Below are 16,611 nucleotides of genomic sequence, written 5' to 3'. Positions count from 1 at the left end.
GCGGAAAGAGAAAGAGCTGTCACTGAGGAGGAGAGGGAAGAAAAATCTGCAAAATAGCCTGGGCACTGTCTTTACACATTATATGAATTTTTAAAAGAACTATTGTTATTGTCCATAGATAGATTCTTTCATAGACAGTTCACGTGCATACCTTAAAACTAAGTTAATTTCATTAACCTTTTGTTGTTATTTGTTGGGAATGTATGTCATATACTAGTTAATGTAACAACTTCTCCTTTATGTCCCGTTTCTTCATTTTTCCTCTTTGTAATGTGTGACTTCACCCAGTTCAGTTTTTGATTCTTACCTGCTATATAAATCTGATCCAGAGAATAGATACTTGATGCTATCACCTGCTCCACACCCAAATACTTAAGTTGACTAGAGAGTCAGCTCTCTGTTTTTTTTTCCACCTGTGCTTCCCAAGGATCATATCCTTGGTGCCGGTAACCACAGGCTTTTAGCCTTGCAGATTTAAATACTTAGTTTTATCTGTTCATTCTAGGCTGATCAGATTTAGTTTACTAACTTAATACTAGCCAAACTCGGACTCCAAAGAGACTAATTCTAAAAGTGGATCATTGTACTATTAGAAGTACCTAGTATATATGTTCAAGCTGGTGACTTGTAACTAGTTTATGTCTTGGTTAGTGGATTCCCTCAGGAGAGTTGTGTGTCGTTTAAGGACACACTGTCAGGTTGTGATAGTAAAAAATACTGACTTCCTTTACATTTGGGTTATTTTTGAAAAAGAAAATAAGTCTTTTAAAAATAATATCCTCTCCCTTAGACGATATTGGGAGAAATACTGATTTATTCTTGTTCTTTACCTCTTACTTTTTTGACATACAAACTCTTCTATGTATCAGTATTCTCCAAGATTGTACATTTAAGTGTTCCTCATTGATTTTTTTTTTTAAAGAATAAGTTCGGTATAAGTAGTGTTTATAGAAACTCTTAAAATGGATTCACTCTGGGTAAGAGCACTATCTTTCTTATATATTTCATAAATATAGTCATTCTTTACCTTGTTTCTAGGCTTCTGGAGTATTTTCTATTTGTGTTCAATCACGTTGTGTATGCTTTTCATCTCTCACTTCCTCTGTAAACCCTTTTTTTTCCTCCTGGCATTAATTGAAAAGTAACTCTTCCCTGAATACATGTTATTCTTTCCTCTCATAATCCATGGGGTACTTTCCTCTATGCGACACATATACAGTATTAATGAGAGATGTGAATGGCCTCAGGGTTTTTGCTTTTTTTTTTTTTTTGCCTGTTGTCAGCTCTGTGCCATCCATGTAGTCTTTATATGATCTTATCATCTGAAATAAGTGCTTATTTGTCTCAGAAAGTCTATTATATCTCTCCTCTTGATACTCATTTTCCTAGAAATCTAATTTCTGCCTTCCCTCATGACTTTAGTATACCTGGTTCTTGATACTACTTGGTCCAAATCCTGCCATTCTGCTTCCTGGTTGCATATCCATATCTTGATGGTTGATCCAGATCTATTGTACTCATTCATTTAATTTCTTGGTTCTAAAACCTTTGCTTCTCCCTGTATGTCATTTGCAAATAATCTTAGCTTGCATTTTATGAATACAAGTCCCTGTTCTACTTCTGGAATAATTGGATATGGACCTTTACCCTCTAAGACATTATATTCTTGCCTTTCAGTTCTAACAGATTCCCAAATCCACAGCTTCTTAAAGTTTATAGAAGAGGGGAAAATTAAGTTATGATACTACTATGGGGTTACTGCTATTATTTCTTTTCTTTCTTATTTTTTATTTGTATATTTTTACACAGCTGTACCCTATTTGTACCAGGAACTTTGTGTGTATATGTATATGTTTATTTTTTATTTTTTGTATGTTATATGCCTGGGTTTGCATTTCATTCTTTTTCCATGTGAGTATCCCGTTATTGCAGCACCATTTTGTTGGATTTTTGTTTCCTTGTTTTTTCTTTACTTGCTTGTTTGTTTTTGGAAAGTGCATGGGCTTAGAATCAAACCTGAGTCTCCCAAATGGCAAGCAAGAATTCTACCACTGAATACCCTTGCACTCCCTATATATTTTATTTTTTGCCAGTTACACAGATAATCTTATAACCAATTTAATTTAATTCCTACTTAATATTTATCAGGTCACTAGTGTTCCTTCTTTTTCACTCTCTTCCACTCACATCATTTTTTTTTTTTAAATAAAAACAAAAAACAAGCTCTGGCCAGTTTTATTAAAGAAAATGTTTACATGATTTACTTTTCACCAGCCTGTTTTGGCATGCTTCTAATGATATCAGAATCACCTGGAGCAATGATAGCTAATGTGCGTACTCTGTGGTGTTTTCCGCCTGCTGTGCCCAATTCAACTGTATTATTGCTCCTGTAGTGATGGACACCAGTTTGGCCAGCATGGCATGTAGTACTCTATTTTGGATATCCTCAGAGCTGGGCAGTAATTGCCAAGGATGACTAGTTTCATTTTGCCTTGCCTGATCATTTTCAAAGTCTGCTTATATCCCAGCACGTACTTTCCACTTTTCATAAGTTGGAGCCTAGAGTTGATCGACTCCAGCGACTTTTTCATCTTTGTGGCCATCATCTTCTTGCCTTAGGTGCAGGATGGCCTCCATGAGAGCAGCTGCCAACATGTCTGGGGACTGAGAATAGAAAAAAGCCCCACATCGTCTTTTGAGGATTCCATGAGCCTGATAGGTTAACAAGTATCAGCATTTTTATGGCTTTGCTACACATTGAAAAATTATTACCAAAATAGTTGTACAGTACTGCCAGCAGTGCATGAATTTTTGCCACTCCCTTTCTTCATTTTACTGTTAGAATATGGAAAAAATAACTATTTTTGCTGAGAGAATTATTTTGCTGGTTGTTGGTGATATTGACTTTTTCTGTATTATACTCTCTTACACCTTTATCCTTGAGGCTTTTAGAGTTTTGGGTAAGATTTATGTGAACTTTCTACATATTAAAGATATTAATTCCTCATCAGGAATTTTCTTCAACGTATTTGCTCCTGTGTTTTGGGTGTGTGATGTTTTGCAAGCCCGAAACTCTCAAAATTTCATGTAATCAAACTTGATAGTCTTACATATAAATAGGATTTTTTGGTCAATGCTAATAAAGTAATTCTTATCAAATTTGTTAAATAAATTGGAGCTGGAGATTGGTTCCTTGGTTTTTCTGTTTTTCTTCCTTCTGTTTAGTTCATATAGTGTCATTTTGGTTGTGGGGAGTTTAAACTTTTTGTCTTAGCTGTTAACCTTGATTAAATGCAATCGATTTGGGTAGTCTTTCCTTTGCCAAGTATATTGCAGTGTCTCCTCCTTGTTTATTATTTATTAGGGTCTCACACATGATAGGCCTTTTGTACTTGCAGATTTGACATTAACAGCTTCAGCTATTCCAAGTGACCCCAAGGTCTGTGATACAGTAATTTGTGGTTTTTCTGAGACTAGTGTTGCTTGCTTACTGCCAGATTAGCAAATGGGAGCTGATCATGTAACTCAAAGAGTGACCCTGTCAGACAGGCCAGCAGCACCCACATCTCAACACAGCTTTGTTTTTCTCTACTTGTCGTTGTGTACGCAGTAACTCTCGAAGTGATAAAAGCTGTTTCTTTGTGAAATATGGGCCCGAAAAGAAAACTGCTAGTGCTGGTGATGAAAGTGAAGAGAAAATGAAGAGGTCTAAGAAAGTGATGGTTCTTAGCCAGAAAATAGACATTTTGGATAAATTAAAGTGGTTTTGCAGATTCAGGTAATTTTGTGGTTGGTTAATGTTGCTGCAGTATTGATGTAGTAGTTTATATTTTGAGTGGCAGAATTTATTTTCACAACTTTATGACTAGAATGGTATTTTGGAAATATTAAGGATTTGAAGATGTCACTTTTATGTCAGTTGTGTGTCACTGAATTTATGGATGAGGTGAAATAGTGTAGTAGTAGAGAACTTTAGAGAGTTGCAAAGGTCTTGGCATATGTATCATGTATATCAAAGGTTTATTATAAAAATACTAGGTCACAGTATTCCAGTAATACTTCTGTCCTTGTGGCACTGCAGTACTTTTGTTTTAATATGGTTTTTTTTTAAATTGATTTTAGTAGCATGGACAACTTGAAATGTTTTAATTTGATTTGTAAGGCTCGTTTTCCTGGGCCTCTAATATATGTATTTTTCCCTTTCTGAAATTATCCTCTGTTTATCCTACCACATGAACAACAGTACAGTGTTAGTAAGCTCTCAAGTTTCAAAGATGTTGATAGTATTTTGTTTGAAATTGTGTTCTTTATATAATTTGAGTAGAGGCCTTTTGAATAATGTATTTTTTTCCATTTGGGAACTGTCTTTCTATTCAGTTGTTATCCAAAGTAGCCCAGAGATGGCTCCACACATCCTTTATGAACTTCATTCTTTTAGCAAACATTTTTGAATACCTATTATATGAACTGAGATTTATATTAGATGCTGGGTATAGAAAAGAATAGCTAATATAGTCATTTCTCAAGGAACTCACAGTCTAGAAGAAAAAGATATTTAAAATATATTTAAAGTATGAAATGTGCTTTATTAGGTATTGTACAGAGAACTCTCAGCAGAGGTTGGAGCTACTGACTAGGGTAGAAAGAAGGAGGAATTGAGAGTGAACTTATTATATTCTTTGTTAATAAAATTTGTAAAGTTGTTAACTTAGGTCTGTTTCACTCATTTCAAAGAACTCATCCGTTTTACTCTAGCTGATGCCTTCAGATTTTCATCCCAGAGTTGCCTCTTTCTAATCAATATATTGTCTCTTTTCAGTAAGTTTTTTTTTTATTGTTAATATTATAAAGGTTTCTGAAATGATATTAAATAATAATGGCTATAGCGGACATTTTTGTTTTGTTCCTCGATTTAGAAGGAATGTCTTAAGAGTTTTCATGATGGTTATTTCAGTTTAAGGATGAGAAATAATCATCCTTACACTTTTCAAGAAAATTCCTACATGTTTATTAGAAATGGATATTGATTCAAATGCCCTTCTGTAATTTATTTACAGAATTCATGATTTTTCTTTTTTAGCTTATTGGTGTAATAGCTTTGTATCTCAGCAAGAATCCCTATTTGGTTGTGCGCAGTTCCTTTAATGTATTTGTTGGAATTTCTTTGCCTTTATTTGATTTGACAATTTTGTTTTTAAAGATAAAGATTGGTGACCTTTTGTGATATCTTCAGCTCTTTTGAGAATCAGATTATATTTCCTTTAAGGCAGCTAAACTGATAGTTATTTCCTTGAGCTTAGTGTTGATTTATGGAAGTCTAAATGAATTTTTCTTGCTACTGTTGTACTTTGTGGGCATTGTATATATTAAAGAGAAAACAAAAAATGCAAATTCTAATCCAGAATTTTTTTGCAGGTTTGCATCACACTGTCCTTGAGAAGGGTTTATGTTCTGTAATCCTTTACAACTAAATAACATTCCTTTCATCTGTTCCTTCTTATTTAAAAAGAAATACTGTTTTAGAGACTTAATCTTAGTGTTTAAAAATCTTTTTCGATACTACAAAGAGAACCTTTCATGACAGTGAAAAAGTGACAGTGCTTTCTGGGTATTCTTTGCCATAAAGGCATGTTTTTAGACAATGGATATTTCTGTTGATTTTGTATTATAAAAGTTTGAACTGAATTAGCATATATTTAAATATGACTAACCACTTGTGAGAATTCATAGAACTATTGTTAATGAGAATCTAGTTCAAAATAAAGACATACGTTTCCAGTTACAATGTTTGAAAAATTCAAGGACATTTTAGTTGCTGGTCCTAAACAAGTGGCTGGCCAGCAGTAAGTTGACATGTTAAAAATACAAGAAAAATAGTTCTCACTTGCTATGCCGGAGACCTGGGTTCGAGTGCCGATGCCTGCTCATGCCAAAAAAAAAAAGAACATGAAAAATAGATGTTACAGCTAATATGAAAGAGATGTAATATCTAATTAGACTTGGCTTTTTCAGCATATTTGATATTAACTAGTACATCCCTTATGAAAGATTGATGTTAAACCAATTTAGAGAAATGGATCATAATTCTTTTGCATAGTGACAGTTTTAGAAAATACTATAACTCAAATCCATGCCAAATTGGGAAAAAAGTTTGTATAAATAATACAATGAAAGTAGAAAGTTAGAAGTGTACCAGTTTATGCTGAATGACAAGGTATCAGCAGGGGGCTGACCACCCAAAGTTGATGGAGGAAGGACACCACAGTGTTGAGGCTGTCAGGCAGCATACTGCTAAGCTGTCTGTGTACATGTAACTCTTTACTATATGGAACCTTCATTAGTACAGCTAACTGTGCTTAGGAAATTACTCTAATAGTTGGTGTTTTTAAATTCAATTCACTTGATTATAACCTACCTTTTTAAAATTGATTTATTTTCACTTTCATTAAGTATTCAGTGTTTTTCCTTAGTTATTTCTAGACGTAAGGGAATTATATTTATAGTAGGCATTTTACCTCATACTGTTCTCATGAAAGCATATTTTAAAAAGTGAAACAGTAGTTCTTTGCACAGTTTGGCTGCAGCCTTTTCATTTTAAAAGCAGAAATTGTTATTAAAAGTTCTTACCATTTAAAAATTAGACATTAGAAAAAAGCACAAATGAAAAGTACAAGTTCAAAAATTCTTGTGGTGAGGAATGAAAGAAAATATGTGTATTTAACATATCAAGTCTAGGCAGAGGAAATGATTGCAAAACTAAAATTACAATGTTTTGAAAGAATGATATATAAAATGTTTAGCGATAATTGACTGGTACTAAATCCCAGATAATTCCAGTTAACAACCAGGAGAATGAAGCAGAATACTGTGTTGGCAATATAGCTGGCAGATAAAGATACGCTGATTTTGCTTTCTTTCTTTCTTTTTTTTTTCCAGTTTTCAAGAGTTACAGTGTAGGCACATTTCTTAAATTACAAAATTTTGAAATACGGGTTTAAGTTTATTTAATACTATACTCTTACTTAAAATGTAGAAAAACTTTGTAATTTCAATATTAAGGTCTTATTGTGGTATCTGCTGTAAGCTTTGATGCACAGATTTTGCAAGAATTTAAAGCCACTAAACTGTGAGTCTGCAGTTTAAAGTTTTCTAGTTGTTTTCTATATTATTAAACCTTGAGTGGGTAATTAATAAAGTATCTGTAGCAGAGAGAGTTCAACTAGCGTCAAGAGGCTATTCTGGGGATTGCTGTTACACAAGCTTCAGTTAGACCTTGCTACCAATCATAACCTGCCAACCCCCAACCAGAACCATTCCAGCTAATCCTAAAGAACATCTAGGGCAATATATAAGATTCCACTAGGGTTCCAGGCTCTAGAGTAACTTTCCAGAAACCTGCAACCTCAAGATGGGTCCCTGGTGCATAAGTCCTGAAACCTAGCCCAACCTCTCCAGAACATCAGATAGTTCCATCTTCCTCCCCCATATTAGCGACAACCCTTCCAAAATCAAAAATTTAGAATTGCCATAGCCCAAACACCCTTAAAGAGATGTATGGAAAGATCAAAGGTGATGGTGGAGTTACACATAGAAGATAGGATTTAATAAATGAATATGAATGCTGAATCATTAAATCGATGATTTATTCATCAATTTATTCCAGTATTTTAGAGCAGCTGGAAGGGAAAACCTAAGATTGTGAAATTGTAACCCATCTCAAACTCTGAAATATGTTGTACAAACTAATTGTGCTGCTGTGCTTTAAAATTTATAGCTTTTTTGTGTGTATGCTATTTTTCACAAAAAAGGAAGGAAAAAAGTTGATTGTGATGATAAAAAAATATTTAAGCCCTCTAGCCTCCTATATTCTGGAGCAGCTAGAAGGAAAAATATGAAAGGATCATATGGTAGCCCATGACAGACTCTGGGATCTATCTTTTTTTTGTTTGTTTGGTTTTTTTTGTTTTTTTAAAAATATTTTTATTGTAAAAACTTAACATGCAAACATATGCAAAAAAAAAATATATGTTTTTTTTTTAATTAAAAAGTAAAGAAACAAAATACAACATAATCAGTAATTCACAATATCATCACTTAGTTGCATATTCATCATTTCTTAGAAAATTTGCATTAATTCAGAAAAAGAAATAAAAAGACCATAGAAAAAGAAATAAAATGAACACAGGAGAGAAAGCCTTCTTGACCAAAAGGGGGAAGAGAGAAATAAGACAAAACAAAGTCAGTGGCTGAGAGATTTCAAACAGAACTGAGAGGCCACCCTGGAGGTCATTCCTACACACCATACAGATATCCCTTTTCAGTTTATAGTGTATTTTTTTTATTATTAATTTAAAAAAAATTAACTAACACAACATTTAGAAATCATTCCATTCTACATATGCAATCTGTAATTCTTAGTATCATCACATAGATGCAGATTCATCATTTCTTAGTACATTTGCATCAATTTAGAAAAAGAAATAGAAAGACAACAGAAAAAAATAAAACAATAGAGAAAAATTTTTTTTTTAAATAATAAAAAAAAACTATACCTCAGATGCAGCTTCATTCAGTGTTTTAACATAATTACATTACAATTAGGTAATATTGTGCTGTCCATTTCTGAGTTTTTGTATCCAGTCCTGTTGCACAGTCTGTATCCCTTCAGGTCCAATTACCCATTATCTTACCCTATTTCTAACTCCTGATGGTCTCTGTTACCAATGACATATTCCAAGTTTATTCTCTAATGTCGGTTCACATCAGTGGGACCATACAGTATTTGTCCTTTAGTTTTTGGCTAGTCTCACTCAGCATAATGTTCTCTAGGTCCATCCATGTTATTACATGCTTCATAAGTTTCTGGGATCTGTCTTTTAACTACTTATTGAAGAGTGCTTTGAAAACTATTGCGTATTTATTTCTTTGCTTTGTATATACTATACAATGTTATACTATACAATACTATGTTATACTATACAATAAAAAAAGTTAAAAAAAAAAAACAACCTTGAGAGGGAAAAATGATAAACTTATTGTAGGCGTTTTCTTCTTTCAGCTGCTTTCCTAACCCAGACTGTGTGTCTTGATGACACAACAGTAAAGTTTGAAATATGGGATACAGCTGGTCAAGAGCGATACCATAGCCTAGCACCTATGTACTACAGAGGAGCACAAGCAGCCATAGTTGTATATGATATTACAAATGAGGTAAGTTTAAATACATTCTACAATTAAACTAGTTTGAATATTCATTTTCAGAATTTGGATTGGAAAAAATGATTTTGAAAATCTTTAATATATATGTTAGCTAAATGTGCTATTTCTGGGAAGGCCCTTGTAAATTAGAAAATCTGATTTAAGAAAAAATAAGATGAAAGTGTCTCAAATAATGCAGTAGTCCTAAAATTTCTTTCCCACAGAACCACTTTGGACAGCCTTTTAAAGCTTTGTCTCACAAAGACACTCTCTAGCCATTTTAGGACCCGTGCCAATTAGTTTCTTTGTTTAACAGGAGTCCTTTGCAAGAGCAAAAAACTGGGTTAAAGAACTTCAGAGACAAGCAAGTCCTAACATCGTAATAGCTTTATCAGGAAACAAGGCTGACCTGGCAAATAAAAGAGCTGTAGATTTCCAGGTATGTTGAATTTAACTTTCACTTGAAGACCACATATTCACTGTAAAATTATTCTTCTGTATCCACACTTGAATTAGTTACAATTTTAAAACCAAGCAAATAATAGAAAATGCATGTTTTTTTAGCAAATGTGATATACTGTGTGTAACAAAATATTTCTATTAAACCTGAATTTTTTTAAACATCTTTACATTATTGTGTAATATATAAGTTGATGCACAGGTTTGTTGTCCTGATCAATTATAAAAGAAATATTTGTTCATAAATAGTGCAGGAATATATTTTAAAAAGCAAATGCTTTTTACCTTAATCCCTCCACCCTCACAAATACTTTTAACTAGTATCCTTCCTACCCTTTCTCTGTTCATCTGCCAATAATATTTATCAACATACACTCACACTTCTGGTTGTTCTTAAAGGACATTCAAAAATGAAGGATTAAAAATCTAATTTGAGGGTAGGGCAGGCAATGATGGCACAGTGGCAGAGTTCGATTCTTGGTTCATGCCCATACAAAAAAAAAAGAAAGAAAGAAAAAAAAAATCCAATTTGTATCTGAACATTATCTAATATGGCCAATTCAGAATGCTCCCTCCTACAAATTAGGGAAAGTACAGTCATTTTTGTTTCTGAATAGAAGCACATGCTTCTATTTAATCCTTTTAAAGCTCTTCATTTCATCTTATTCTTCATGTTTTTTACTGGAGAAGTGTAGGTATAACTGTTATGAATGCAGTATCACTGATAGAATAATTTTCATTTTTGATGACGAGAGTAGCAGGAGTATGGAGTACTTGCACTGGGAGAAAGGGAATAGATATTTCTTGCACCATTGGTTACTAGGCTGAGCACTTTACATGTGTGGTTTCATTTAATTCTGGTAACAGCCATGTGAGGGGTAGTTAAGTGAATTGCTCCAAACTGCACAACTAGTATTTAAAAATTATACCCAAGTATGACTGTGTTTACTTTAGACCATACTATTGATGAAATATTGAATATAGTTGTCTATAACAGGGTATTCTACAAATAAAATTTGCACGTGCCAAAAATAATTTATATAAATCACTATATAAGGTATCATCCATTGGTCTTTCCAAGGCAGTTGCCTCCCCAGTGTTGAAAGGAACATAGAACACTTAAATTGCAGTCGAAAGTGGCCCTGCCATGTAAGTTCAAAGAAACCTCAGTTTTTCTCTTTGTCAAACAGGAAAGATAATTGGTGGTTGTTTTTTACCATGGCTGTGAAAATCAAAGGCAATATTATATGTTGTAAAGCATGACAAGAATGTAGGGTAAAGTATTGTAATTTTCAAAGAGATAATTCATAACATATTCAAAATTATGAGGGTGCCATGTAGTGGTTTATGCCAGTGTTAAGTAATTGCTTTTCCTTTACCTTCATTGCAAATAATGGGTATAAGTAAAAATTTCCACTGAAAGGGTTTTGTATGTAGAATAGGATAACTTTCTCACCTCTGGAACTCATCATTTTTAAACATATTTAATGTAAGAGCTGATGAGGCAGACTGAGATACTGCAAGAGAAATTGAAGCCAAAATGGGCCAAAAAGAAGATATTCCATTATAAAAGTATGAGAATTCTTCTCCACATGCTCTTACCTGTAAAATACTTTTACATAGTAATTGCTTCATTGCACATTTGTTGATAATAGTTAAGCCAGGTGGAATGATAGTAAAGATGTCTCTCTTTCTGTAACAAATTAGGTATAGTATGTTTAAAGAATTTTTTTGTTTTGTTTTGTGAACAGGAAGCACAGTCATATGCAGATGACAACAGTTTATTATTCATGGAGACATCAGCGAAAACATCAATGAATGTAAATGAAATATTCATGGCAATAGGTGAGATTAACTTCTTTTTTTCAAATAGTAAATATAGGTAAAACAAGTTACATTGGAGTATGTATGTTTTAACTGTCTTGTTTAAAAAAAACTGTTCTTGGATTTAGTTATTTGATTGTACGACTTTTCTGTGTCCCTTCCACCAGGCATTTCTTTATTAGTAAAGCTGTTAAATTTGAGAGATTATTCTTTACTAGGTTATAATGCTTTCAGCTTAGGTAAATTTCTTTGGGAGTTGAAAAGCCAGGGCTTTGATCTAATATTTCAAGCAACTAGGATTTTTAGAGGTTTAACTGAGAAACAGATAAATATTTTTCTAATAAGTTATACTTATGTAAAAGGAAGATAAAATTCAGCAATGTATTTTATTTATTTATTAACATTTTTTATTGTGAAATATAACAAATTCAAAAAAGCAATAAATTTCAAAGTACATTTTGACAAATAGTTATAAAACAGATTTCAGAGTTTTTATGAATTACAGTTCCACAATTTCAAGTTTTTCCTTCTGGCTGCTCCAAGACACTAGAGACCAAAAGAAATATCAGTATGATTCAGTGGTCGTACCCATTTGTTGAATCCTATCTTCTCTAAGTCCCTCTCCCAGTCTTTAGGCATGTTTGGGCTATGCCTATTCTGTTTCTTTCATGTTGAAACGGGATATCGACAGTAAGGGATGGGGGATAGATAGAAGTAGTTAATGTTCTTGCAGAGGCTGTCCCCTTTGGGTTTCAGGATTTATCTGGCCTTGTAACTATTTGGGATTTATAAGTTTCTCGAAAGTAAACTTGGTGTGTGAAACCTTTGTAGAATCTCAGATAGAACCCTAGATGTTCTTCAGGGGTAACAGGAATGATGTTGATGTGGGATTTGGGAAACCATGGCAATTAGCAGTAGCTAGGTAAAGCCTGTGTAAGAGTAACCTACAGAATAACCTCTCGACTCTGTTTGAATCCTTTTAGCCACTGATAACTTATTTTGTTACATTTCTTTTCCCCCTTTTTGTCAGAAGGTGCAAGGTGCCAGGCGCCAGGCTCATCCCTGGGAGTCATGTCCCATGTTGCCAGGGAATCTTTCACCCCTGGATGTCATGTCCCACATAGGGAGGAGGTAATAGGGAGGAGGGTAATGGTTTTACATGCAGAGTTGGGCTTAGAGAGAGAGGCTACATCTGAGCAATGAAAAATGTTTTCTGGAAGTAACTCTTAGACATAACGATAGATAAGCTTAGCTTCTCCACTACAGAAATAAGTTTCACAAAAGCAAGCCTCAAATTCATGGGCTTGGCCTGTTGACTTGGGAGTCTCTAATATTTGAGACAGTATCAGGGGTTTCCCCCATGGTAAAGCTTAATAGTTCTATAGTTTTTCCATACTCTCCCTCAAGGGACTTTGCCAGTACTTTTTAATTAACTGCCCAACATACTCTGAAATGTATCCAGATATTACCTTAAACTACATAGAATTATCAGCCCTCATTCCCATTCTGGGCTCTATGTGTTTGGGTTGTTTAAATGAGCTATCCAGACAGGTTAGTTTAGATTATGTACTACAGAAAAAATAGGTTTTGAACAAAATAAATCTCTTCCTTTTGTCTTATACAATAAGTAAAGTTCTAAAATACAATGTCATACTTACTCCTATATTCTGATTCACCTTGGTCCTAACCAAATTACCTTTGTTCTTATCTCAAATTGAAGCCTGATCTCTTTTTCGGTTTCCTTAACATTCTTTGTAGCAGTGCTGTCTTTCAGAGCTGTAGAACTCCAACTCATAGTCTTAGGTATCATTCAGGTAGTCAAAGTTCCAGGGTGATACATACATAGTGCAGCATCTCAGAATCTAGAAATTGCATTAACAGCTCTGGATTAAATGTGACTGCTATAAGAGCTTACAATCTAAGCTCCACTTTTCTTATATATATTTTCTAAAAGACGCCAGACAATATTTATTCTCTTATTCCTGGCTTACTTTGCACCATGTAATGTCCCCAAGGTTCATTCACTTTGTTACATAACTGAAGACTTCGTTCCTTTCTGTAGCCACATGATATTCCATCATATGTATACATGCAGTTCACCATTCTACTTTTCAGTTAAGTACCCTTCAACCACCTCCATCCTTTGGGCATCATGTAATGTCCAAAGTCAACAATCCATTTCTCATGTTATCCTCACTTATTTGTACAATTATCAGCACTGTCATTTTTAGGCAGTTTTCATTGCTCCGAAGAAAAATAGCTGATAAGCATACCCTCACCAAACAGAAAGTCACAGCATCCCCTTAGCTCTTGTGCTTCACCCTCCAGTTATTTACACCTAGTGTTGCTTTGGTACTGTTAATGTCTTCCTCTTAAATGTAGACCATGGAATGCAATAGTATTTTATCCTGATACTCTCTGCTATTGACTCTTTGTACAAAATTCATAATTTTGAAGTAGTTCATGTAGGAACTACTATGAACATTGGTGTGCAAATGTCTGTGTCACTGCTTTCAGCTCTCTAGTGAATGATGGTATTGCTGGGTCATAGGGCAACTCCATATTTAGTTTTCTAAGGAACCGCATAACTGTCTTCCATAGCAGCTGACCCGCTAGCAGTGCAGAAGTGTTCTAATTACTCCGCATCCTGTCCAACATTTGTATTTCCTGTTTGTTTAATGGCAGCCGTTCTTACAGGTGTAAGGTGATAGCTCAAAATTGTAGTCTTAATCTGCATTTCCCTTATAGCTAATGAAAATGAGCATCTCTTCACATGCTTTTCAGCCATCTGTATTTGCTGTTTAGAAAAATGTCCATTCATATATTTAGCCCATTTTTTAATTTGGTTGCTTGTTCTTTTGTTGTTGTATGATTTCTTTATTTATACAAGATATTCAGTACATGATTTCCAAATATTTTCTTCCATTGACTTTGTTGCCTCTTTGCCTTTTTGACAAAGCATTTGGAGACACAAAGGCATTTGATTTTGAGGAATTCTTTTTTATCTATTTTTTCTTTCATTGCTTATACTTTGGGTGTAAAATTTAAGGTCTTTCCTTCTATTTTCTTTTAGGAATTTTATGATACTACCTCTTATATTTAGGTCTTTGATCCACTCTAATTTTTATATAGGATTTAAGGTAAGGGTCCTCTCTCATTCTTTTGGCTATTGATATCCAGTTCTCCCATGCCCACCCATTTCAGTGGATTTGGGAGCCTTGTTGAAGACCTTGACCATGGATTTGGTGTTCTATCTCCACACTCTTGATTCTATTCCATTGGTCAGTACTTCTGTCTTTGTGCCAGTGCCATGCTATTTTGACCACTGTGGCATTATAATAAGCTTTAAAATCAGAAGGTGTTAGTCCTCACATGTCATGCTCTTTTAGGATATTTTTAGCTATTTGAGGTTTCTTTCCCTTCCAGAAGAATTTGATAACTAGCTCTTGCAAGTCTTCAAAGTAAATTGTTGGTATTTTTATTTGTATTGTGTTGAATCTGTAGATCAATTTGGATAGAATTGCTATCTGACTATATTTAACCTTCCTTTCCAGGAGCAGGGAATGTCTTTCCACCGATTTAGATCTTCTTTGATTTCTTTTAACAATGTTTTATAATTTTCTGTGTACAGGTCTTTACATCCCTGGCTAAGTATATTCCCTCATACTTGGTTCTTTTAGTTGCTATTTTTAATGGAATTTTTTTCCTTAACTGTCTTAGGTTGTTTCTTGTGTATGGAAACATTACTGATTTTTGCACATTATTCTTGTATCTGGCCACTTTGCTGAATTTCTTTGCTCAAATAGCTTTGTCTTAGATTTCTCAGAATTTTTTCAAGTATAGTATGTCATATGCAAATAATAAAAGTTTTACTTTTTTTTTTTTTATTAATTTTTCCTTCCTTATTGCTCTAGGTAGGACTTCTAGTACAATTTGAATAATAGTGTAACAGAGAGCATCCTTGTCTCATTCCTGAACTTAGGACGAAGGCTTTCAGTCTCTCACCTTTGAATACAATGCTGGCTGTGGGTCTTTCATATATGCCCTTCGTCATATTGAAACCATTTCCTTTGATTCCTACCTTTTGAAATGTTTTTTTATCAGAAAAGAGTGCTGAATTTTTTTTTTAATACTTTCTCATCATCAGTCGAGATGATTATGTGATTTTCCCTTTCAATTTGTTACTGTGCTGTTTTATATTGATTTTCTTGTATTGAACCATCCTGGCATTCCTGGTATAAACCCTACTTTACTTGGTCATGCTGTATAATTCTTTTATGTGTCATTGGATTCAATTTGCCTAGTATTTTGTTGAGAATTTTTGTATCATTAGGGAGCGTGGCCTGTAGTTTTCCTTTCTTGTAGTACGTTTATCCATTTTTAGTATTAGAGTGATGCTAACTTCATAAAATGAGTTAAGTATTGTTCTTTTTTCCTCGGTTTTTTTGAAAAGTTTGAGCAGGATTGGTGTTATTTCTTTTTGGAATGTTTGATAAAATTCTCCTGTGAAGCCATCGAGCCCTGGACTTTTCTTTGTAGGAAGATTTTTGATGACCGGTTGAATCTCTTTACTTGTGATATCTTTACTTTTGATTGATCTCTTTACTTGTGTTTGTTGAGCTCTACTATTTCTCAAGTCAGTGTCAATTTGTGTGTTTCATAGTATTTTCTTATGATTTTTAAATTTCTTTAGGGTCTATGGTAATGGCATCCCCTTTCATTTCTCATTTTGTTTATTTGCATTCTCTCTCTCTTTCTTTTCTAAGGCTCCATCGGTTTTATTGATTTTCTGAAAAAACTAACTTTTGGTTTTGTTGATAATTTCTCGGGTTTTTTTTTTTGTTCTCCAGTTCACTCATTTCTGATTTAATCTTTGTTACTTCTCTTCTGTTTGTTTTGGGGTTAGTTGTTTGCTGTTCTTTCTCTAGTTCCTCCAGGTGAGCAGTTAAGTCCTCAATTTTTTTCTCTTCTTTTTTAATACAGGGATTTAAGGTAATAAATTCCCCTTCCAGCTCTGCCTTTGCCACATCTCGTAAGTTCTGATGTGTTGTATTCTCATTTTCATCTATCTCCAGATATTTACCGATTTCTCCAGCTATTTCTCTCTGATCCACTTTGATTGTTCTTTGA

The 16,611-nt window shown here is 33.8% G+C and overlaps 1 protein-coding gene and 1 pseudogene across 1 annotated transcript in view; one reads left to right on the top strand and one right to left on the bottom strand.

The window, feature by feature from the left end:
- Nucleotides 1–16,611, top strand: part of RAB5A (RAB5A, member RAS oncogene family) — a 36,786-nt gene that overhangs the window by 12,765 nt on the left and 7,410 nt on the right. Inside the window, exons 3-5 of the mRNA XM_077130035.1 lie at nt 9,059–9,210; nt 9,515–9,637; nt 11,409–11,502. Of these exons, the coding sequence (XP_076986150.1) occupies nt 9,059–9,210; nt 9,515–9,637; nt 11,409–11,502 (369 nt within the window). The remainder of the gene's footprint in view (nt 1–9,058; nt 9,211–9,514; nt 9,638–11,408; nt 11,503–16,611) is intronic.
- Nucleotides 2,229–2,744, bottom strand: LOC143657526 (large ribosomal subunit protein eL30 pseudogene; annotated as a pseudogene).

Source organism: Tamandua tetradactyla, chromosome 15, assembly GCF_023851605.1.
Source record: "Tamandua tetradactyla isolate mTamTet1 chromosome 15, mTamTet1.pri, whole genome shotgun sequence".
Lineage (NCBI taxonomy): Eukaryota > Metazoa > Chordata > Mammalia > Pilosa > Myrmecophagidae > Tamandua > Tamandua tetradactyla.
This window is presented reverse-complemented; position numbering and strand designations above follow the sequence as displayed.